The 25,695-nt window shown below is 41.9% G+C and overlaps 1 protein-coding gene across 1 annotated transcript; it reads left to right on the top strand.

The window, feature by feature from the left end:
- LOC120027503 (mannosyl-oligosaccharide 1,2-alpha-mannosidase IA-like) lies at positions 1 to 25,601 on the top strand. The gene is made up of 12 exons (XM_038972455.1): positions 1 to 755; positions 2,949 to 3,045; positions 3,230 to 3,345; positions 3,674 to 3,754; positions 5,801 to 5,895; positions 9,339 to 9,462; positions 9,640 to 9,733; positions 9,882 to 9,997; positions 10,283 to 10,502; positions 21,091 to 21,263; positions 24,687 to 24,802; positions 25,154 to 25,601. Exons 1-12 carry the CDS (start codon positions 225 to 227, stop codon positions 25,290 to 25,292), a joined length of 1,902 nt encoding a protein of 633 aa, XP_038828383.1. The 5' UTR covers positions 1 to 224; the 3' UTR covers positions 25,293 to 25,601.
- The last annotated feature ends 94 nt before the right edge of the window (positions 25,602 to 25,695 follow it).

Raw genomic sequence — 25,695 nt, 5'->3', positions numbered from 1 at the left:
GTGAACGAGACCTGATTAAGAATGGCTCGTGCGTTCATAAAATCGCTATGACGGACGAGTCGATGTTATCGCTATACTCTGGGAAGATTTAACGTTGGAATTCTACTCAAACTAAATAAGTTCAATTATTTTCTTTATGTTGTAACGGCCACGAGGGAAAATGTAAGGAGACAACAGTTGACTTTATCAACAATGTAGCTGTTGTGTTGGTAAACTGAGACGAGATGATTTTCAAAACGCTCGCAGGTAAAACTTCATTCGTGGGGCTTCGTTTACCGCAGACATTTGTATTCTTACTGTTTCTCGGAAGTCTGGGATTTGGAGCTTTGTTCTTTTTGCCTGAAACATCTCGTTTGAAACGTATTTTTCAACATAATTCGGACAACTCGGCAGTTATCACCGACTCTATGAATGGACGAAGTGCACAGCCCAGCTCACCCATTGGATATGGGCTCATTGGAGCCGCTCGGTTCGATATTGGAGTGCTACGTATACAATCACAACTCTCATCTTCAAATGGAAAACAGACAAATAATAACAAGGAAAGTAGTCAAGGAACAGTTTCAGTGGAACATACGTCTGAAGGTGACGCTGCCAACAACAAGGTGCATACAAGGGGCGTGGTGGTATCGAGTGGGGCGCTCTCACCTGTGAGAGTGAAGTTGAGGAATTGTATGCTGAAACCGCCATATGGCGCAAATTATGGAAAACCTAGTGACCCTGAATCTCTGCAGCGTCGGGAGAAAGTCAAAGAGGTAAGAGGCGGTGATAGGCCTATGCATTGTCATATGGTATCATAATAGGATAGGATAACGCTTTGGTACAGACAGGCTTATGTGGAGAAGGCAGGAGGACAATAATAGCTTGAACAATCAATGTCTTAGAGCAAATAACTGTTAATGGCAACAACATGCTTGAGGCTGTAGGTCTACTCAATGATTCACACTTTTAAATTAATTGGGATCTATTGTGCATTTTATACTAAATAGCCTGGATTCTAGCACAGCCCCCAGACTGAAAACGATAAGGTGTCTCCGCACTGTTGCCCATGAGAGAATGCAGTTGGCATCTTTTGAAAAGCCAGACAAATTCATCAGCAGGCTGCAAATCTCCAGGTCAATAATGGTGCTGCATGGTACGTGTGTGGGTTGACAGAGGTGGGGTGCAGGGGTCATAAAGCCTACTGTACAGATCTCTTGAGGTAATGCTGTTTGATTGGCAGGGCTGCTCCAGTTGTCCAGACACCGGGTCTCTGTCCCAAATGGTAACCTATTCCCTACATATTTCACTACTTTTGACCATAGCCCTATGAGTAGTAGTGCACTATATAGGGGATAGGATGCCATTTAGGACGCACAGTGCACCTCATTATTCTGGGGCACAGGCTCCTGACTGTCGAACATGATGATTCTCCTGACTCCCAACAGTCACATCCGCTGTTCACCTTAGCCTTTACCTGACACTACTTATTACAAACGTCTCCAAAGCCACACACACACACACACACACACACACACACACACACACACACACACACACACACACACACACACAGCAACTAGGGGGGTGAATAATCCCCCACACAACGTACACTAGCTTCTTTCATTCAAACAGAGAATAGAGATATATTATTTACCCGGCAAGCTATTTGCAAAGCCCATGACTGTAGAGCAACAGTAGACTGAGTGATCTATGTTGCTATTCAGCCACGATTCTCCTGAATGAAACAGAAGCTTTTATTCTTTTGATATGTTTTTCATAAATAGTGCAACTTACAGTCAAACAGAAGCTTTCTTTCATAGAAATTGAGGCCCAAAACTTCAGAAAGCTATTACAGTATCATATCAGTTAAGAATTGTATTGCCAGAGATCTGTCTAACTTGGGTTCTTGTTAATTTCTTCGCAAGGAGAATGTGACTTATCTTTGGCCTCATTTGGATATTCATTGTGCGGAAGTATAAAATTACATTGACATGGCTGCAACAAAGCCAAGCAAGCTTAAATGTCAAACTAAAACCCCTTCAATTGTTATACAAGATCTTTCTTTCTTCCTAATGTTCTGATCAATGGATGCTCCGTGTCATTTCAAAACCTCTGGAGGGGAAATAAGGCCATCTGATACTTTATTGAAGGCAGAGGATTCAGAGGTGCCAAAGATCCCATCCAGAATAGGTCATCTTGATTACAAAGGTCAACCCCAAGGCTTTACCGGTGAAAGATCATGAATAGCCCTATCTGTCTTCCTTACTGGTTCTGCTGTTTTGATGAATAAAGCAACACATAATCTCCAAAGTTCATCTCTCCCTGCTCTCTCCACCTGTCTCACACATTGTCCTATCACCACAAAAGCCAGAGCCAGTGTCAACAGAACTACAGCCTTTTCTTTTCTTTTGTTCTCTTTTTCTTTCCCTAACACACTTACCGACAGTTACCTCAAGATAACTGCTAATCTATGCCAAGAGGTAATAAGAAACAAACTGATATACAGTTACTGCTTATTGCGACTCACTGTTGGTAGATTGTTGACAAGGACTGCAGGCAGAGGAGTTGTTTAATGGAGTAGGTTATTAGCTCTTGAGATATAAACAGACCCCATGGTGAGAGAAGTTAGTTTGGCAAAATTAGATGCATATTACGATAATATAATGTGTAAGCCATTATATGCATTAGCCTAAGCCATGTGAATAAGTAGGGTGAGGAGATGAATGGATGTTGGTTGTTACTAATGTCACTGGTGGTTCCAGAGGGAGCCCTCGGATCACAGAAATGTGATGCTTGAATGACCTCATCCTATTTCAATGATATCATTTCATGGAGATTATGAAATGACTGCAATGAGCTGTTCAATTTTGATATTGAAGCTAATTAAAGGTTTTCATCTGTTTGTTTATCACTAAAACTAGTATACTTATTTCACTGAGATTCTACCACATGTATTTTTATTTCAGATGATGAAGTTTGCTTGGGACAACTATAAGCTTTACGCATGGGGGGAGAATGAGCTGCGACCACTCTCCAGGAATGGCAATGATGGCAGGACATTTGGTGAGTAAATGGCCCCCTGAACGTACTATATGGCATACCAGTACCCTGCTTCTGAACATAGTCTATCTACATGGAAGTTTACAAACTAATGTCTGCAGTTAATGTCTCTGCAGTGCAGTCCATAGCAGTTAATGTTTCTAGTCTGCAGTGCAGTCCATTGTGTGTTGGTGTGTTGGTGTCACAGGTGGGTTAAGAGGTGCCTCTATCGTGGACTCTCTGGATACCCTCTACATTATGGGGCTTGGTGAAGAGTACCAGGAGGCCAAGGAGTGGGTGGAGAACAACCTGAACCTCAATGTAGTAAGTGGGTCCTTTTCCCCTTATTACAAATAATTTATGTTGTCAGTGGGGCTATACATAGGCCACTTTAAATCTAATCCAGCTGTTTAAATCTAATCCAGAACAGCGTGCAGACAGGTTGGAGTTGGATAGGGACGTCACTCTGAGAATGCTGGACCTGCATATCAATCATGGTTCAGGCAGGGAGATTATGCCCGCTGAGAAGAAAATTAAAACATCCTTAAATAACCCTGGAGCCAAACCTCCGACAGCTCGTCAGACACAATAGAAAGTATCCCTCGTCTGTAATGAAAAGCAATCTCTCTTTCTTTCTTTCTTTACCCCACAGGGTGGAGAGGCGTCTCTGTTTGAAGTGAATATCCGCTACGTGGGTGGCCTGCTGTCTGCCTACTACCTAACAGGAGATGAGGTGAGATCCATCCATCATAGTTTATTCATCACATTTCTACATTGCTTAACAGTGGTATTACTCAGGTATAATGTCTCCCACCGTTATGAGGCCTAAAGATATCTGTCTCCCGGAAAACAGCTCTACATCCTCTTGCCTGATAATGCGGCCGTTCAAATAAATGACCTAGAATCAAAGAGAACCGCCATCACATCCTTGGTTGATGTGTGCAGTTGTCAAAACTTATATATCCTATAATGCATCGATCACGGACAGATTAGAGAATTCCATCAATACCACACACACCACTGAAATTATGTAGGTTGATTGAGTTCTGGAATTTATCCACAATCAAGGCATTATTTTTCGGAACTAAGCAGGCTCTGTCGTAGAATGATTCCATTGCAGTTGATTCATTGTGGGGATGGTCAGTTATCACAGCTGGGAACAGGATCAAGAACCAGACTATGAAGTAATTAAGAATATCGTTTTAGGGCTCAGTTGTGCCTTCTCTAATTAAACAGTGTCTTAAAATCTGGGGCTGTATGTATCAAGTGTCTCAGAGTAGGAGTGCTGATTTAGGATCAGTTTAGCCTTTTAGATCACAATGATTACGATAACATGGACAGGAGGAACCTGATCTTAGATCAGCACTCCTGCTCTGAGACATTTAACACATACAGCCCCAGGTATGACAGCTGGGAGGACATTCAGCACCATGGACAGCTCCCAACAGCCTGTTTTTCTCCTTGTATGGTGATCAATTACACTGGGTGAGATTACAGTATATTTTCAGATTACCATGGCAACATGACTACCAGTATTACCTTCCTCTGCCAGAGCACTTTTCTTCACAAGGTTGTGCTCTCAGTTCTTGATGTGATTACAGTCTGTGCAATTTCAAGGACACTTGTTCAAGCCTTAAATAATTGTAAAGAGATCTGGATTATTATCTTGATACAGTCTTTTCAGAAATGAAAGAAAACATAACATACTCATCACAGTACCAGTTTCATTAAATCCTGCAGAGAGTTTTCTCAGACTTTTATATTGAGGGTTAATCAAGACTGCTTGTTTGTGGTTGCTGGCTGCTTTGTTCTCAAACAGAGGCAGTAATTGGTTTTAAAAGAATGCTGCATTTCAGATAGACAGAACACTGCTACAGGCACACTTTGTCCCAAGCTCTTCTTTGACTCCAGCTTTGGCTTTACTTTGGTGAAATTCTTTCTTTTAGCTGCATGTCATATTTTGTAAGTTTGTCAAGCTGTGCCTGTGGATTTATACATGTAGTGTATCATTAGATAATACTAATGTGGTCCACCTGGATATTAGCGCTGGGACGATACCAGTATTGAGATATTTGTTAGTATTGTGGTATGGAAACAAAACACGAAGAGGGATTTAATGTTGAAAACAAACATCATTATGTTGTCATCCAGAGTCACTTGTATTTATTTTCTAAGCTATAGAACACAATATTTTACATAAAGCAGGTTTTAAAGGACCAAAGAGTTTGGTCTGCTTTGTGTTTTTATTTTTGCTATGGAAAAAATTGTGTAATACTGGTATTGTCGCAGCCCTATTGGATACAACAAGGAGAGTCATTAGGCACCTTTCCTTTGGGGACATGCAGGACAGGAAACAATAAATGGGACACCAACTTTGCCACAGCTGTTATTAACACTCCCTGAAAAGTGATACACTGACAATGTGGTTTCAGCATAGAAGAGCTTGAACTAGATGCAGTCTACAAAAGGTGAACTACAATGAAGACTACAACACTCCTCCCCTTTCCTTGTCCCTTGCCAAACCCCACCCGCAACCAGACAGACACTGAGAAGAGGGATAGAAGAGGGCATGAAGCCCTGAGCTGTCCCATAAAGTCACACATCTACTACTTTAGATGAACTCAACTGAACCGAACTCAACTGAACCAAACTAAACTGAACCGTCTCAACGGAGCTGTCTCAACGGAGCTGTCTCAACGGAGCTGTCTCAACCGAACTGAACTGACTTAACTGAACTGATTTAACTTGACTGAACTGAACCGCTCTCTTGTCTCTCCAGGTGTTTAAAAGGAAAGTGGTGGAGCTGGGGAGAAATCTGTTACCTGCCTTCAACACTCCCACAGGCATACCACATGGAGTTGTCAACCTGGCCGGGTGGGTAGCATTTCCTAGTTGGGTATACAATACCTCTTCTGCTGGAGCAGGGTAGTCTTCACTGAAGCAATATACATAAACTGACACATTGTAGCTATGCTGTTGTAGGTAGTGTAATTCTTGGACTGTAAATAGATTGCAGGACTATATATTGTGATCTAATTAGTTGCAGTGTGTCATCATGCGTTACACTTGATGAACTCTGGATTTATCTCATCCCGGTAATACTATTAAAACCACAGTGGAAAAGACATTTGGATCGGAGAGAGAAAGGGAATCCATCCTGTTCATTTTTACTCAAAATGCATTTTCACTGCAGAAGTGAGAGTCATTCTATTCAGTTTTGCCTGATGGCTCAGCTCTCCCCCCTAGTCCCTAGGGAAAGTAAGTGTGAAGTGAGTGAGAAGTGTGAAGCAATCTGCCATGGCCATTAGAGGGAGGGTAAGCTAAGCTGGTGCTCCTGGCAGCCTGTCAGCTTCCCTCTCCCCAGCTTTCAGTCAAAGGCGTATCTGGGATCGATGTGTCAGGTGTCTGGGAATGACAGAGGCTCAGCGTGGAGGAAGATCAACATCCCCCTCCTCCAGATCTAAATATAGAATATTATGGAAGTGAATGAGGAACAGGTCTGGGTAGAAGAGAAAGACTAACAGGTCAGGATCTGCTTCTAATCTATAGCAGAATAGACTCTTGTCATCATGATTATTCTCCAGGTTCTTTTATCAGAAAGACAAAATAATATTTCAGACATGAACCGTGCTGTCTGCTGACAACTGGACAAAAAGAAGGATATCCAAGACACAACTATAGATTGTCTCAGCCTATAATGGTAATTCTATCCAATCAACGCTTTTCTGTCACAACAAGTACTTATCCGCCTAGCCAATCAAGGCTTGTCACAGTTAGAAATTATTATTCTGTGTGATCAAAGCTGGTTAGAGCTTACTGCATATAATTCTGTCTGACTACAGCTATCTCCAATAACACTGAAATAATAAGCCTGTGAAATTACTCATTTTAGGGCAACACACTGATATTTCCGCCATGTGCATTAGAGAGCATGATAGCCAACACCTTTGCAGAAGAGCAGAGAAAATTATACATTACTACATAAATATTACGTAGCCAATTTGAGTTGGATGTAAGTTATTCAGCTAACCATGGTGCGAATTACGGGGGAGTCGGGGGCTCAGCTCCCCTGAATGAGACGTTAACTCCCCTAAATGCAACAAAAGTCCAACTTTGAGGAGGGTCTCGAAATAATGTCAATTTGACACGCTTCCTATTTGTTTAGAATGCAGTGGTAAATATGTTTTACATTGGAATATTTTATTTTCATATTTACCAATGAAACGAATACCCCCCACCTATCTGTCATGGTTTAAAAATGTATTTCTATGTGGCGGTGCTGTCCATCCAGTAGTGCTGAATTTCAGCCTCAGCTGACCTCCTTTATGTGTAGATGTTCCTTTGTACTTCCTCATTTTCGACATTTGTTTGCCATGCGACTTTGTTAAAAATAGCCTTTATTCCAATGCATTTGATTTATCCGTTGATTTATCATTGTTTGCTTTTGTCGGTCAGCTGTTTGGAGCGCTCGTTGTTTTGTTTTTCAGATGCGCGAGGGTACTGGTGATCTCTGCATCAGAAGTAACAGACCATTTTATTTAGCTTCATTATGTTCTATTAATATTTGTTTTCTTTCCTCGATCAGATGATGATGATGGTCAACAATATCACTAGACAACTAGCCCACAGCTAGACACCAATGCACATCCAATTCATCCAACAATTATACGTTAATGACAGTAGGCCTATAGTTGACTCTTTCGGTTAGAAGCATTCGATTTTGCAATGGCATAGGCTTACATTATTTTGGATTTGTGTGCTCATGAGAACTGTTTCCACAGCGAAACATCATGAAATGTTACGTAGGCATAGTTACACTTACAGTTAATTTTCAGAGATCTCCAAGATCAATGATTCGTACAGGTTCAATGTTCTAATTCAATTGTTAAATGCTTAACAATGATAAATAACACTCTCATAAATGTAATTTTTGTAAGGAAAGAAAGGTAGTGTTTTATGTCACATGATCTGTGAAGTCTCCCAAGCATTAACTCATGAATTATGGACAACTCATGAACTATGGTGTAAAACATGTTTAGATTCAAGTAACTTATTATTTTGAATGTAGGCTATTCTGTGTGTGTTGATGTCTTTAAAATTGCCTTGGCTGAGAGGGTAGGCTATCGGAATTGGTGTAGTCCTAGTGAAGAGTAAACGCAAGTAAATGCCGTTTACCCACCTTTAAAAAATAATAATAATAATGCATTGAAACTATAGGGAGAGTTACTTTTTTTTTTTACCGCGACCAGCAATCAGAGTTTACCCACCAATTTTGTTTTACTGCTACATCACTGGCTACCAGTAGGCCTACATATATTTGAGGTTCATGGTAAAACACATTGTAGCCTAGTCTAGTAAGTTGACAGTGTGTGTTAGGGTGAGCATCTCGTTTTTCCCAGGACAGTTTCAGCCCCATTTCAGGTGTCCCAACTACAAAAAAATATAAATTTGTCAGCAAGACACATCAATTAATGTAGGCCTAATCAATGGCAATCACTGAATGACATTAGACACACTTTTTGGTGTTTTGTAACAGATGTCTATTTCCATTCATCAAATGCCATGCAGTTTGAATGCTGGAATTATTTTGGAGTGGACGAACATGCCTACCTTTTGAAGTGATTTGTTTGACAATCAGATGAAAGTATCATGACTGGTTGTGTTCATGCCACATTAAAAGGAAATTCATTTTTACCGTTTAAATGACCTCTTTATTATTAGGCCTATATATAATTTAAAAAATACAGAGACCCTTGGATGTCAGGGTGTAATTCAGCTAACCGAACAGTATTAGCAACTTAACCCTCACATTTCAACAAATGTAGAATTTGCAAATTGGGAGGATCATTGTGTTCATAAAATTCAGAATGTGCCCAATGCATAATGTATGTGTTATTGCTGGTACAACTTCTACAGTACAGTAGGCAGGTTTCAAATGTTACATTTCTCTTGCCTGGCTACCCAGACTCCTTGCACCGGCCAAACGCTACGCCGCACCCACGGACTTCTTCGGAATGGTTCTGGATCTGAGTACCTCCCCGACGCTTCACCGAATGTGGACAAGTTCGGGGCTGTCTGATTGGTCCAGAAACAGAATGGGTTGGGCTAGAGCCAGAACACACGTGGGCGGTTTGAATAATCGTAATTGGCTTTGATACTCTGATTGGTTAGAGATGATCCAATCGCTCCTCGTCACCACAAATGATTTCAATGATGGCTGTCTCAGACTAAAGTATGTAGCAAACGACAAAGCAGCGGAAGAATTTAGTGTGAGTTGTCAGGCTAGTATCTCTGTCTCATGTCTGTTCCTGTTTTAGTGATTCCAGGAGGTCGTCCGGAGGGGATCTAGGGAGGAGCAGTGTTCTAGCAGAGTTTGGAACACTGCATCTGGAGTTTGTTCATCTGTCAGAACTCACCAATGATCCCATTTATACCGAGAAGGTGAGTGCTGTAACTCCACAAGCTTCACATATAATGCTTTTGTTTTCAAGTCTTTAAAATCAGATATAATGTGAAAATAACAGGTGCTTAGAAAGAATACCCCATATTAAGCTCAACTGTTAAATAAATTTACTTGTTTTGTGTGTCTCTCGCCCTCTTACTTCTCTACACCCTCAGGTTATGAATATTAGGAAACACCTGAACCAGCTGGACAAGCCACGTGGCCTCTACCCAAACGCTCTCAACCCAGTCAGTGGGCATTGGGAACAGCGTAAATCACCATCTGACTATTGAGTGATTGCAGTCCTTCATTAAACTAAGAGGGATTACATTTTTCTTTGATGTTATTGTCCTGTCTGAGAACAGCCACTTGTGTTATATGGCATGGCAGATCATGCGTTATTGCTTATCTTTTTCAGATTATGTCTCCATTGGGGCCCTTGGTGACAGCTTCTACGAGTATCTAATAAAATCCTACCTGATGTCAGACAGGACAGATGAAGTTGCTAAAAGAATGTACTATGCTGCACTGGAGGTACACATACCAGTCTATGGCCAGTCTATGGTTGCATGCTATGCCATATAATGCTATAACAGCAGAAAAGCAATAGGTGAAGCATGAGAACAAGAACAGTACCATAGAACAGAGCAGGAAAAGGGAAGAGATCGCGAAAAGAGGCAAAGACATTTGATGAAAAATATATATATATTTTTTATTAATATCAATTTACCAACATTTCTGAAAATGGATATATCGCGTTTTGGAATGAAACTCTTCACATGTTTACTAATGATACCCATCTACTGTACACTGCTTTAGGCCATAGAGAATAACCTAGTCCAGAGGTCTCCTGGGGGGCTGATCTACGTGGCTGAGTGGAGAGGGGGTATCCTGGACCACAGGATGGGTCACCTGGCCTGCTTCTCTGGAGGGATGATCGGGATCGGGGCTGAACACGGCAGTCCAGAGACCAGACAGCACCAATTGGACCTGGCTGCTAACATCACCCATACCTGCCACGAGTCCTACAGACGTACACGTAGGAACACATCTATATAGTATATACTCAACCCAGTTCAAAGCCCAATCAGATGCCTTACAGGGTGTTGTAATTGACATGCTTTCATGGCATATTCACAATTCATTAGTTAAAGTCTGAACAGTTTTTACTATAGGGCCCCACAAAGAGGATGGATTCAAAATGAATTGCCATTAGTTAGTGCTTTTTTAATCAAGGTTTTTTTATTTGGCTTTTCAGTATTTTACAGGCGAAGGGCGAAAACAAACAACAAATCCTCTACCACTCTCAATCTTATGCTCCAACAAAGCCCCACCCCCAACCAGATAGGGCATTACATCATTAGTTATTGCTTGACAGGTTTAATAGTTAGTCACCTGTAAAGGTGTTAACAGTAAGAATCCACTAAAAGGATGGACTAATGATGAATTACCATTAGTTAATACTTAACAAGCTTTCCTAAATAGCATGATCAATAACAAAACAATAACAATGTCACATCTCTTACATAACATTAACTAGCATTACACATTTTATTCAATTTCATTGCCTTAATGAAGTTCATATGGGAACTTAAGTACGAAGTTAGGGGTTTGAGAAAAGGCTTGTGTAGATGTCACCCTGATCTCTCTGAAGGCCTGTGTAGGTGTCACCCTGTATGTCGTAATACTCATCAGTGTCTGCAAAGATGTTGTCAAGGGTTTCATAAATAGAGGCTCTGGTCCTCACACTCACATCTGACAGCACTACCTCCTCTGACAGCACTTTCTCCTCTGACATCACTTCCTATTCTAACATCACTTCCTTCTCTGACATCACTTCCTGCTTCTCCTCTTCAGTGTACAGTAGATGAGAACTGAAGCTTTAGCAGCCAGGGCAACGCCCACCACAGTCAGTACAGAAAGCAAACGGACACTGTGAAGACACACCTATGTTAAGGTCCAAGAGGGTAGAGTTCTGAGCTCCTATCTTGTTCTCAGCCATACAGTAGTACTGAATCATGTCTCCCAGACTGACACTTATGTACTGTTCTCTTCCTTATCCTGTCTGTACGACTCTCACTTCAGTCCCATTGCTCATGTACCACGTTTAAGACGTCACTGGTGGGTTGGCATCACTGCTGCAGGTCAGAGTCACGGACTGCCCTCCTCTATTTCACCACTGACTGACACTGAAGTGTTCTTGGAGCCATATTTCACAATAAGTGTACCTCCAATGGGAGATTCTCAAGGCCTCTTACAATAGAGAAGTAGCTGCCTGAATGCCCTTTCTGACTGCCTGTAGAAACGTGACCTTGGACTTGGACTAAGTAACTAAAGTTTTGACAGGAAGTCTTGCAGAAGGAGATCAGGACTGATTCTCCCTCCTTTGCAATGGGAGGAGTAACTTTTACTTGTATGTTTGTAACAGACAGATTGACCCCAAATGGATCACTGTATGTCGTACCGTACCCCCTTGCTTTTTAAACGTGAATTTGTTCTCAGGGTGCAGTCTTTCTCCTTGTTACCATGGTGCTCTTCCGATCCGGGAAGTCCAAGTATTTGAAACCCGTTTTTGACCAGATTGTGTGATGGTTTGAATGCTGGGATAATGCGTAATTGCAAGGGATTTTGACAGGTATCCAAATGAAGGCGCAGATGGTCTTGTGTTTATTACATCCCAGCAGTTACCAAGGAGACATGCAGGAGAGTGAAGATCCTCACATCCTTTTACGGCACAGGAATAACTGCCTGCTTCCTCACTGCGGACAGGGTCTAGGTACAGGCAGATGTTCAGGGTTTGGTAAATTTTGCCCATTCTTGTACCAGATGTAGCTAGCTTATAGAAGATTCCCCCAAAAGTCATGAAGCCACTCAAAACGTCTGTAATACCCTTTCGTCATCTGTGAAGTCTTCTCGGGAATGGTCTTGTCCTTCCATTTCTTATTGTTGCCATTGTTAAACCAGACTAAGTCACCTGTCCGCAAAAAGTCAGCATCAGGGAAATTGTAGTTCATGTTCACTGACGAACCCTCTTAAGGCACAAACTTTCTTCTCATTGCAAATCACTGCATCTACATTCGACAGACTGGCTATAAAGAGGAACAGTCCTGCAAACATGCTTCTTGCCAAAGTGACGGGCATCAGTTAGAATGTGAAAGGGAGATCCTCCGATACCTACCAACATACTGGCAGTGCAGTTGAACAAAGTGTTAGTTTGAGATTGTGTCTTAATACCTAATGGAAGCCAAGCTTCAGTTTCTGATACAGATTTGATTTCCTGTTAAAGTGTGTTTATCAAGATGCATAACTCAGGGTGGACATTGAGGCTATAATGAGTTATATATTCATAGGTCCACATAAAAATCAATGTACAGTGCATTCAAATCAAGTCAAACTTTATTTGCCACATGCGCCGAATACAACAAGTGTAGACTTTACCGTGAAATGCTTACTTACAAGCCCTTAACCAACAGTGCAGTTCAAGAAGAAGAAAATATTTACCAAGTAGACTAAAATAAAAAGTAATAATAAAAAGTAACACAATAAGAATAACAAAAAGAATAACAATAACGAGGCTATATACAGGTAGGTGGCACCGGTACCGAGTCAGTGTGCAGGGGTACAGGCTAGTTGAGGTAATCTGTACATGTAGGTGGGGGCAAAGTGACTATGCATAGGTAACAAACAAACAGCGAGTAGCAGCAGTGTACAAGAGGGGGGGTGGTCAATGTAAATTGTCCGGTGGTGATTTTTATGAATTGTTCAGCATTCTAATGGATTGGGCGTAGAAGCTGTTGAGGAGCCTTTTGGTCCATGCGCTCTGGTACCGGAGAGCTTGGGTGACTGGAGTCTCTGACAATTTTATGGGCTTTCCTCTGACACCACCTATTATATAGGTCCTGGATGGCAGGAAGTTTGGCCCCAGTGATGTACTGGGCCATTCGCACTATCCTCTGTAGCGCCTTACGGTCAGATGCCGAGCAGTTGCCATACCAGGCTTTGATGCAACCGGTCAGGATGCTCTCGATGGTGCAGCTGTAGAAACTTTTGAGGATCTGGGGGCCCACGCCAAATCTTTTCAGTCTCCTGAGGGGGAAAAGGTTTTGTTGTGCCCTCTTTACGACTGTCTTGGTATGTTTGGACTAGAGGTCGACTGATTATGATTATTGGAGGACCAAAAAAGCCGATACCGATTAATCGGACGATTTTTTGATTTGTAATAATGACAATTACAACAATACTGAATGAACAATTATTTTAACTTAATATAATACATCAATAAAATCAATTTAGCCTCAAATAAATAATGAAACATGTTAAATTTGGTTTAAATAATGCAAAAACAAAGTGTTGGAGAAGAAAGTAAAAGTGCAATATGTGCCATGCAAGAAAGCTAACGTTTAAGTTCCTTGCTCAGAACATGAGAACATATGAAAGCTGGTGGTTCCTTTTAACATGAGTCTTCAATATTCCCAGGTAAGAAGTTTTAGGTTGTAGTTATTATAGGAATTATAGGACTATTTCTCTCCTATACGATTTGTATTTCATATACCTTTGACTATTGGATGTTCTTATAGGCACTTTAGTATTGCCAGTGTAACAGTATAGCTTCCATCCCTCTCCTCGCCGCTACCTGGGCTCGAACCAGGAACACATCGACAACAGCCACCCTCGAAGCAGCGTTACCCATGCAAAGCAAGGGGAACAACTACTCCAAGTCTCAGAGCGAGTGACGTTTGAAAGGCTATTAGCGTGCACCCCGCTAACAAGCTAGCCATTTCACATCGGTTACACCAGCCTAATCTCGGGAGTTGATAGGCTTGAAGTCATAAACAGCGCAATGCTTGAAGCATTGCGAAGAGCTGCTGGCAAAACGCACAAAAGTGCTGTTTGAATGAATGCTTACGAGCCTGCTGGTACCTACCATCGCTCAGTCAGACTGCTCTATCAAATCATAGACTTAATTATAACATAATAACACACAGAAATACGAGCCTTAGGTCATTAATATGGTCGAATCCGGAAACTATCATCTCGAAAACAAAACGTTTATTCTTTCAGTGAAATACGGAACCGTTCCGTATTTTATCTAACGGGTGGCATCCATAAGTCTAAATATTCCTGTTACATTGCACAACCTTCAATGTTATGTCATAATTACGTAAAATTCTGGCAAATTAGTTCGCAATGAGCCAGGCGGCCCAAACTGTTGCATATATCCTGACTCTGCGTGCAATGAACGCAAGAGAAGTGACACAATTTCACCTGGTTAATATTGCCTGCTAACCTGGATTTCTTTTAGCTAAATATGCAGGTTTAAAAATATATACTTCTGTGTATTGATTTTAAGAAAGGCATTGATGTTTTTGATTAGGTACAAGTTGGAGCAACGACAGTCCTTTTTCGCGAATGCGCACCGCATCGATTATATGCAACGCAGGACACACTAGATAAACTAGTAATATCATCAACCATGTGTAGTTATAACTAGTGATTATGATTGTTTTTATAAGATAAGTTTAATGCTAGCTAGCAACTTACCTTGGCTTCTTACTGCATTCGCGTAACAGGCAGGCTCCTCATGAGGCAGGTGGTTAGACCGTTGGACTAGTTAACCGTAAGGTTGCAAGATTGAATCCCTGAGCTGACAAGGTAAAAATCTGTCGTTCTGCCCCTGAACAAGGCAGTTAACCCACCGTTCCTAGGCCGTCATTGAAAATAAGAATGTGTTCTTAACTGACTTGCCTAGTTAAATAAAGGTGTAAATTCGGTAAAATCGGCGTCCAAAATTACCGATTTCCGATTGTTATGAAAACTTGAAATCGGCCCTCCTTAATCGGCCATTCCGATTAATCGGTCGACCTCTAGTTTGGACCATGATAGATCGTTGGTGACCGAGGAACTCTCGACCCGCTCCACTACAGTCTCGTCGATGTTAATGGGGGCCTGTTCGGCCCACCTTTTCCTGTAGTCCACGATCAGCTCCTTTGTCTTGCTCATATTGAGGGAGATGTTGTTGTCCTGGCACCACACTGCCAGTTCTCTGGCTCTTCCCTATAGGCTGTCTCATCGTTGTCGGTGATCAGGCCTACCACTGTTATGTCGTCAGCAAACTTAATGATGGTGTTGGAGTCGTGTTTGGCCACGCATTTGTGGGTGAACAGGGAATACAGGAGGGGACTAAGTACACACCCCTAAGGGGCCCCAGTGTTAAGGATCAGCGTGGCAGACGTGTTGTTGCTTACTCTTACCACCTGAGTGCGGCCCGTCAGGAAGTCCAGGATCCAGTTGCAGAGGGAGGTGTTTAATCCCAGAGTCTTTAGCTTAGGGATGAGCTTTGTGGGCACTATGGTGTTGTACGCTGAGCTGTAGTCAATGAACAGCATTCTCACATAGGTGTTCCTTTTGTCCAGGTGAGAAAGGGCGGTGTGGAGTGCGTTTGAGATTGCGTCATCTATGGATCTGTTGGGGCGGTTTGCGAATTGGAGTGGGTCTAGGAGGATGCTGTTGATGTGAGCCATGACCAGTCTTTGAAAGCACTTCATGGCTACCGACGTGAGTGCCACGGTGCGGTAATCATTTAGGCAGGTTACCTTCGCTTCCTTGGGCACAGGGACTATGGTATACTGCTTGAAACATGTAGGTATTACAGACTCGGTCAGGGAGAGGTTGAAAATGTCAGTGCAGACACTTGACAGTTGGTCTGCGCATGCTTTGAGTACACGTCCTGGTAATCCATCTGGCCCAGCGGCTTTGTGAATGTTCACCTGTTTAAAGGTTTTGTTCACATCGGCTACCGAGAGCGTTATCACACAGTCATCCAGAACAGCTGGTGCTCTCGTGCATGCTTCAGTGTTGCTTGCCTCGAAGCGAGCATAAAAGGCATTTATCTCGTCTGGTAGGCTCGCGTCTGGGTTTCCCTTTGTAGTCCGTAATAGTTTTCAAGCCCTGCCACATCCGACGAGCGTCAGAGCCGGTGTAGTAGGATTCAATCTTAATCCTGTATTGACGCTTTGCTTGTTTGATGGTTCGTCTGAAGGCATAGCGCCCAGATTAGTCTCCCTTTCCTTGAAAGCGGCAGCTCTAGCCTTTAGCTCGATGCGGATGTTGCCTGTAATCCATGGCTTCTGGTTGGGATATGTACGTACAGTCACTGTGGGGATGACATCATCAATGCAGTTATTGATGATGCCGATGACTGAGGTGATGTATTCCTAAATGCCATTGGATGAATCCCGGGAACATATTCCAGTCTGTGCTAGCAGAACAGTCATGTAGTGTTGCATTCGCGTCATCTGACCACTTCTGTATTGAGTGAGTCACTGATACTTCCTGCTTTAGTTTTTGCTTGTAAGCAGGAATCAGGAGGATAGACTTGTGGTTAGATTTGCCAAATGAAGAGCGGGGGAGAGCTTTGTATGCATCTCTGTGTGTGGAGTAAAGGTGGGCTAGGATTTTTTCCCCCCTGGTTACACATGTGACATGCTGGTAAATATTTGGTAAAACTGATTTAAGTTTTCCTGCATTAAAGTCCCCGGCCACTAAGAGCGCCGCTTCTGGGTGAGCATTTTCTTCTTTGCTTATGGCCTGATAGTTGGTTGAGAGCTGGCTTAGTGCCGGCTTCGCTTTGTGGTGGTAAATAGACGGCTACGAATAATACAGATGAGAACTCTCCTGGTAGATAGTGTGGTCCACAGCTGATCATAAGCTACTCTACCTCAGGCGAGCAATACCTCGAGACTTCTTTAATATTAGACATTGCGCACCAGCTGTTATTGACAAAAAGACACACACACCCACCCCTCGCCTTACCAGAGGTAGCGTCTCTGTTCTGCCGGTGCATGGAAAATCCCGCCAGCTCTATATTGTCTGTTTCGTCGTTCAGTTACGTCTCGGTGAAACATAAGATGTTACAGTTTTTAATGTCCTCTTGGTAGGATCATCTTAATAGTAGGTCATCGATTTTTATTTTCTAACGATTGCATGTTAGCAAGGAGAATGGAAGGCACTGGGAGTTTACTCGCTCGCCTCCGGCTTCTCAGAAAGATCCCCTTTTCCGGCGTCTTTTCTTCACGCAAAAGGCGTGGATCTGGGCCTGTTCCATTGAAAGCAGGACATCCTTCTCGTCAGACTCATTAAAGGAAAACGTTTCTTCCAGTCTGTGGTGAGTAATCGCTTTTCTGATGTCCAGAAGTTATTTTTGGTCATAAGAGACGGTAGCAGCAATATTATGTACACAATAAGTTAAAAAATAAGTTCCACAAAAGGCAAAAAAAATAACAAAATTGCACAATTGGTTGGGAGAACGTAAAACGTCAGCCATGTTCTTCGGCGCCATCTTCGGAAAGTATTCAGACCCTTTGACTTTTTCCACATTTTGTTACGTTACAGCCTTATTCTGAAATGGATTAAATCGTTTTCCCCCCTCATAAATCTATACAGTACCCCATAAAGACATAACAGTTGTTTTCAAAATTTCTGCTAATTTATAAAAAACAAACTGAAATATCACATTTACATAAGTATTCAGACCCTTTACTCAGTACTTTGTTGAAGCACCTTTGGCAGTGATTACAGCCTCGAGTCTTCTTGGGTATGACGCTACAAGCTTGGCACACCAGTATTTGGGGATTTTCTCCCATACTTCTCTGCAAATCCTCTCAAGCTCTTTCAGGTTGGATGGGGATTGTCACTGCACAGCTATTTTCAGGTCTCTCCAGAGATGTTAGATCGGGTTCAAGTCCGGGCTCTGGCTGGGCCACTTAAGGACATTGAGACTTGTCCCGAAGCCACTCCAGCGTTGTCTTGGCTGTGTGCTTAGGGTCGTTGTCCTGTTGGAAGGTGAACCTTTGCCCCAGTCTGATAACCTGCTCCTGAAGGCTCAGGACTTCATCAAGGATCTCTCTGTACTTTGCTCTGTTCATCTTTCCCTCGATCCTGACTAGTCTTCCAGTCCCTGCCGCTGAAAAACATCATGCTTCACCGTAGGGATGCTTTTGGCCAGGTGATGAGCGGTGCCTGGTTTCCTCCAGACGTGACGCTTGGCATTCAGGCCAAAGAGTTCAATCTTGTTTTCATCATACCAGAGAATCTTGTTTCTCATGGTCTGTGTCCTTTAGGTGCCTTTTGTCAAACTCCAAGCAAGATGTTATTGGGGACCTTCAATGCTTCAGACATTTTTTGGTACCCTTCCCCAGATCTGTGCCTCGACACAATCCTGTCTCTGAGCTTTACGGACAATTCCTTCAACCTCATGGCTTGGTTTTTGCTCTGACATGCGCTGTCAACAGTAGGACCTTATATAGACAGGTTTGTGCCATTCCAAATCATGTCCAATCAATTGAATTTACCACAGGTGGACTCCAATCAAGTTGTAGAAACATCTCAAGGATGATTTAATATAAATAGGATGCACCTGAGCTCAATTTCGAGTCTCATAGCAAAGTTTTCCTTTTTTATAAATCTGAAAAAAAATCTAAAACCCTGTTTTCACTTTGTCGTTATGGGGTATTTTGTGTAGATTGAGGATTTTGTAATTTTTTTAATCCGTTTTAGAATATAGATGTACCGTAACAAAATGTTGAAAAAGTCAAGTGGTCTGAATACTTTCCGAATGCACTGTATACAGTACCAGTCAAAAGTTTGGACACACCTACTCATTCCAGGGTTTTTATTTTATTTTCCTATTTTCTACATTGTAGAATAATAGTGAAGACATCAAAACTATGAAATAACACATATGGAATCATGTAGTAACTAAAGTGTTAAACAAATCAAAATATATTTTATATTTAAGATGTTTCAAAGTAGCTACCCTTTGCCTTGATGACAGTTTTGCACACTCTTGGCATTCTTTCAACCAGCTTCATGAGGTAGTCACCTGGAATACATTTCAATTAACAGGTGTGCCTTGTTAAAAGATCATTTGTGGAATTGCTTTCCTTCTTAATGCGTTTGAGCCAATCAGTTGTGTTGTGACAAGGTAAGGGTGGTATACAGAAGATAGCCCTATTTGGTGAAAGACCAAGTCCATATTATGGCAAGAACAGCTCAAGTAACCAAAGCGAAACGACAGTCCATCATTACTTTAAGACATGAAGGTCAGTCAATCCGGAAAATGTCAAGAACTTTGAAAGTTTCTTCAAGTGCAGTCGCAAAAACCATCAAGCGCTATGATGAAACTGGATCACATGAGAACCGCCACAGGAAAAGAAGACCCAGAGTTACCTCTGCTGCAGAGGATAAGTTCATTTGAGTTAACTGCACCTCAGATTGAAGCCCAAATAAATGCTTCACAGAGTTCAAGTAACAGACACATCACAATATCAACTGTTCAGAGGAGACTGCGTGAATCAGGCATGCATGGTCAAATTTCTGCAAAGAAACCACTACTAAAGGACACCAATAAGAAGAAGAGACTTGCTTGGACCAAGAAACAAGCAATGGACATTAGACTGGTGAAAATCTGTCCTTTGTTCTGATGCGTCCAAGTGTGAGATTTTTGGTTCCAGCCGCCGTGTCTTTGTGAGACGCAGAGTAGGTGAAAGGATGATCTCCGCATGTGTGGTTCCCACCGTGAAGCATGGAGGAGGAGGTGTGATGGTGTGGGGGTGCTTTGCTGGTGACACTGTCACACTGGTGATTTATTTAGAATTCAAGGCACACTTAGCCAGCATGGCAACCACAGCATTCTGCAGCGATACGCCATCCCATATGGTTTGCGCTTAGTTAAACTATCATTTGTTTTTCAACGGGACAATGACCCAAAACACACCTCCAGACTGTGTAATGGCTATTTGACCAAGGAGAGTGATGGAGTGCTGCATCAGATGACCTGGACTCCACAATCACCCAAACTCAACCCAATTGTGATGGTTTGGGATGAGTTGGAGGAAGAAGCAGCCAACAAGTGCTCAACATATATGGGAACTCTTTCAAGACTGTTGGAAAAGCATTCCTCGTGAAGATGGTTGAGATAATGCCAACAGTGTGCAAAGCTGTCATCAAGGCAAAGGGTGGCTACTTTGAAGAATATACAGTATGTTTTGATTTGTTTAACACCTTTTTGGTTACTACATGATTCCATATGTGTTATTTTATAGCTTTGATGTCTTCTATTATTCTACAATGTAAAAAATAGTCAAAATAAAGAAAAACCCTTTAATGAGTAGGTGTGTCCAAACTTTTGACTGGTACTGTGTTTACAGATATGCATATGGGTAGCCTATAGACATCCAGGGACATCTAGAGTAGAAGTATATTTATATAAGTATAAAGTATTATAAGAGCATCTGCAAATAGTTGCAGGGAATAAAGTTAACCTGTAAGATTGTAGGGTGTGATCTAGCTGTAACGCTCCCTTCTCTAGGTACATACTGCCCAGGGATTGAACCCCGGTCTCAATCCCTGAGTGTAGCACCTTGGCAGAAACAATTGTAATCATACAGCTTTCTCTCTAATATGACTATTCTCCAGCATATTACATAATTATGCACAATAGTAAAATATTAAATATGCACAATACAAAAAATATAAAATATGCACAATATGACAAATATTCAATATATGCATATCCAGTGTTTTAGCATAATGCATTGTCAATTCTAATCCAACCTAAAATCCAACAGCCACTAAACTGGGCCCAGAGGTGTTCCGGTTTGATGATGGAGCGGAGGCCACAGCACCCAGAGTAAACGAAAGGCATTACATCCTGAGGCCAGAGGTCGTGGAAAGCTACATGTACATGTGGAGACTGACCCATGACCCCAAGTACAGAGAGTGGGGCTGGGAGGCTCTGGAGGTGAGGCCATACATTTACAGTGCCTTCGGGAACGTATTCAGACCCCTTGACTTTTTCCATATTTTGTTATATTCCAGCCTTATTCTAAAATGGATTAAATTGTTTTTTCCCCCTCATCAATCTATACACACTAACCCATAATGACAATGCAATAACAGTTTTTTAGATTTTTTTGCTAATTTATTAAAAGTTTTTAAAAAAACGAAATATGACATTTTACATACATTACCGTTCAAAAGTTTGGTGTCACTTGTTTTTGAAAGAAAAGCAAAAAGAAAAGTCCATTAAAAGAACATAAAATTGATCAGAAATATACAGTTTAGACATGGTTAATGTTGTAATTGACTATTGTAGCTGGAAAAGGCTGAATTTTTATGGAATATCTACATAGGCGTATAGAGGCCCATTATCAGCATCCATCACTCTTGTGTTCCAAGGGCACGTTGTGTTAGCTAATCCAAGTTTATAATTTTAAAAGGCTAATTGATCATTAGAAAACCCTTTTGCAATTATGTTAGCACAGCTGAAAACTGCTGTCCTGATTTTAAAGAAGCAATAAAACTGACCTTCTTTATACAAGTTGAGTATCTGTAGCATCAGCATTTGTGGTTTCGATTACATGCTCAGAATGGCCAGAAACAAAGAACTTTCTTCTGAAACTCGTCAGTCTATTCTTGTTCTGAGAAATTAAGGCTTTTCCATGCGAGTAATCGCCAAGAAATTGAATATCTCGTACAACGCTGTGTACTACTCCCTGAACAGAACAGCGCAAACTGGTTCTAACCAGAATAGAAAGAGGAGTGGGATGCCCCGGTGCACAACTGAGCAAGTGGGACAAGTACATTGGAGTGTCCAGTTTGAGAAACAGACGCCTCGCAAGTTCTCAACTGGCAGCTTCGTTAAATAGTACCCGCAAAACACCAGTCTCAACATCAACAGTGAAGAGGCGACCCCCAGCATGCTGGCCTTCTAGGCAGAGTTGCAAAGAACAAGCCATATCTCAGACTGGCCAATAAAAATAAAAGATTAAGATGGGCAAAAGAACACAGACACTGGACAGAGATATGGCTTTTTCTTTGCAACTCTGCCTAGAAGGCCAGCATCCCGGAGTTGCCTCTACACTGTTGACGTTGAGACTGGTGTTTTGCGGGTACTATTTAATGAAACTGCCAGTTGAGGACTTGTGAGGCGCCTGTTTCTCAAACTGGACACTCTAATGTACTTGTCCTGTTGCTCAGTTGTACACCGGGGCCTCCCACTCTTTCTATTCTGGTTAGAACAAGTTTGCGATGTTCTGTGAAGGGAGTAGTACATAGCGTTCTACGAGATCTTAAGTTTCTTGGCCATTTCTCGCATGGAACAGCCTTCATTTCTCAGAACAAGAATGGACTGACGAGTTTCAGAAGAAATTTCTTTGTTTCTGGCCTTTCTGAGCCTGTAATCAAGCCCACAAATGCTGATGCTCCAGATACTCAACTAGTCTAAAGAAGGCCAGTTTTATTGCTTCTTTATCAGCACAACAGCTTTCAGCTGTGCTAACATAATTGCAACAGGGTTTTCTAATGATCAATTAGACTTTTTTAAATGATAAACTTGGATTAACTAACACAATGTGCTTTTGGAACACAGGAGTGATGGTTGCTGATAATGAGCCTTGGTATGCCTATTTAGATATTCCATTAAAATTCAGCCATTTCCAGCTACAGTAGTCATTTACAATGTCTACACTGTATTTCTGATTTAATGGACAAAAACATTTGATTTTCTTTCAAAAACAAGGCCATTTCTAAGTGACCCCAAACTTTTGAACTGTAGTGTAAGTGTTCAGACCCTTTACTCAGTACTTTGTTGAAGCACTTTTGGCAGCGATTACAGCCTGGTGTCTTCTTGGGTATGACGCTACAAGCTTGGCACACCTATATTTGGGGAGTTTCTCCCATTCTTCTCTGCAGATCCTCTTAAGCTCTGTCAAGTTTGATGGTGAGCGTTGCTGCACAGCTATTTTCAGGTCTCTCCAGAGATGTTAGATCGGTTCAAGTCCGGCCTCTGGCTGGGCCACTCAAGGACATTCAGAGACTTGTCCCGAAGCTACTCCTGCGTTATTTTCACTGTGTGCTTAGGGTCGTTGTCCTGTTGAAAAGTGAACCTTCGCCCCAGTCTGAGGTCGTGAGCGCTCTGGAGCAGGTTTTCATCAAGGATCTCTCTGTACTTTGCTCTGTTCATCTTTTCCTCGATCTTGACTAGTCTCCCAGTCCATGCCGCTGAAAAACATTCCCACTGCATGATGCTGCCACAACCATGCTTCACCATAGGGATGGTGCCAGGTTTCCTCCAGACGTGACGCTTGGCATTCAGGCCAAAGAGTTCAATCTTGCTTTCGTCAGACCAGAAAACTTTGTTTTTCATGGTCTGGGAGTCTTTAGGTGCCTTTTGGCAAACTCCAAGCAGGCTGTCATGTGCCTTTTGCTGAGGAGTAGCTTCCTTCTGACCACTCTACCATAAAGGCCTAATTGGTGGAGTGCTGCAGAGATTGATGTCCTTCTGGAAGGTTCTCCCATCTCCACAGAGGAACTCCAAAGCTCTGTCAGAGTGACCATCAGGTTCTTGGTCACCCCCCTGACCAAGGCCCTTCTCCCCCGATTGCTCAGTTTGGCCGAGCGGCCAGCTAAAGGAAGAGTCTTGGTGGTTCAAATCTTCTTCCATTTAAGAATCATGGAGGGCACTGTGTTCTTAGGGATCTTCAATGCTGCAGAAATGCTTTGGTACCCTTCTCCAGATCTGTGCCTCGACACAATCCTGTCTCGGCGCTCTACGGACAATTCCTACGACGTCATGGCTTGGTTTTTGCTCTGACATGTACTGTCAACTGTAGGACCTTGTATAGACAGGTGTGTGCCTTTCCAAATCATGTCCAATCAATTGAATTTACCACAGGTGGACTCCAATGAAGTTGTAGAAGCATCTCAAGGATGATCAATGGAAACAGGATGCACCTGAGATCAATTTCGAGTCTCATAGCAAAGGGTCTGAATACTTATGTAAATAAGGTATTTCTGTTGTTTATTTGTAATACATTTGCAAAAAAATCAAAACCTGTTTTCGCTTTGTCATTATGGGATATTGTGTGTAGATTGCTGAGGAAATTGTATTTTTTATCCATTTTAGAATAAGGCTGTAACATAAAATATGGGAAAAGTCAAAGGGTCTGAATACTTTCCGAAGGCACTATAGCAATGAAAATACATTACAATAAATTGACCTATGATCCTGTGATATATTTCCTTTCAGCCCATTTTGATACTGTAGTCCTATGTGTGATTTACCCTAAAATAACTTAACCATAAAACCATCTACATGTAAAATGGAAATGTTGGTCTGATTCTTGCGGTTAGTTAAAGATGGGATTGTACTTTTATTTTACAGGCTCTGGAGCGACACTGTCGACTTGCCACAGGGTTCTCTGGTATCATTGATGTCTATGGCCATATAATCCAACACGACAACCTACAGCAGAGTTTCTTTCTGGCAGAAACACTCAAGTGAGTGAAGGAAAAGATACAAGCATCATGTGTGTTATCTTTGTCATTTCTCTGTGTTTTTCATTAGCAATAACCATAACATAACACTATTGTACACAGTTTGTCATCTACTGTCCGTTTTTACTTTGTCCCTGTCTATATATCTCATCTTAATTGTGTTTTCCTGTCCTCCCTTCTCTATCTTCGTATTTTCTCTGCGCTTTACACTAGCAATAACCATAACATAACGCTATTGTACATTTTATTGTATAGAGTTTGTAATATGTGTCAGTGTTTGCTTCCTTTTGTACCTAATTTGAATAGTGTTTTCCTCTCCTCCTCTCTGTCCTCTCTCTCTCTGGTGTGTTACAGGTATCTTTACCTGCTGTTCTCTGACGACGATCTCCTGCCTCTGAAGGACTGGGTGTTTAACACAGAAGCACACCCTCTACCTGTCATCCCCAGGAACTGCTCTCAGGAGAGAGGACACAGACCCAATTGGACTCATTGACAGGCTTATAGGGCTCCTTTGAAATGGACCATATATGGTGTATGTTCATTGTCAGGCTTAGCTCCAGTGTTTGGCCCAAACATTTTACCTTTATGTTTCCATCTCTGAGGCCTGGCCCCAAAAAGCCCTAAGAAATGATTGGGGGCCCCCTTTCTGGCCCTAGTCACTTTGATTAAACTGCAGGAGATGGATGGTCAGTGAGACACATATCTCTGTGGATACTGTTGAACTGATTTTGTCTTCACTGTGAAAGCTGTTGTTGTTTCTGTGAATCATCAGAAACCAACAATGAGTATATACACTGCTCAAAAAAATAAAGGGAACACTTAAACAACACAATGTAACTCCAAGTCAATCACACTTCTGTGAAATCAAACTGTCCACTTAGGAAGCAACACTGATT

This window comes from Salvelinus namaycush, chromosome 32, assembly GCF_016432855.1.
Source record: "Salvelinus namaycush isolate Seneca chromosome 32, SaNama_1.0, whole genome shotgun sequence".
Taxonomy (NCBI): Eukaryota; Metazoa; Chordata; class Actinopteri; order Salmoniformes; family Salmonidae; genus Salvelinus; species Salvelinus namaycush.
Note: the sequence above shows the minus strand (reverse complement) of the source record. Positions and strands in the feature narration are given on the sequence as shown.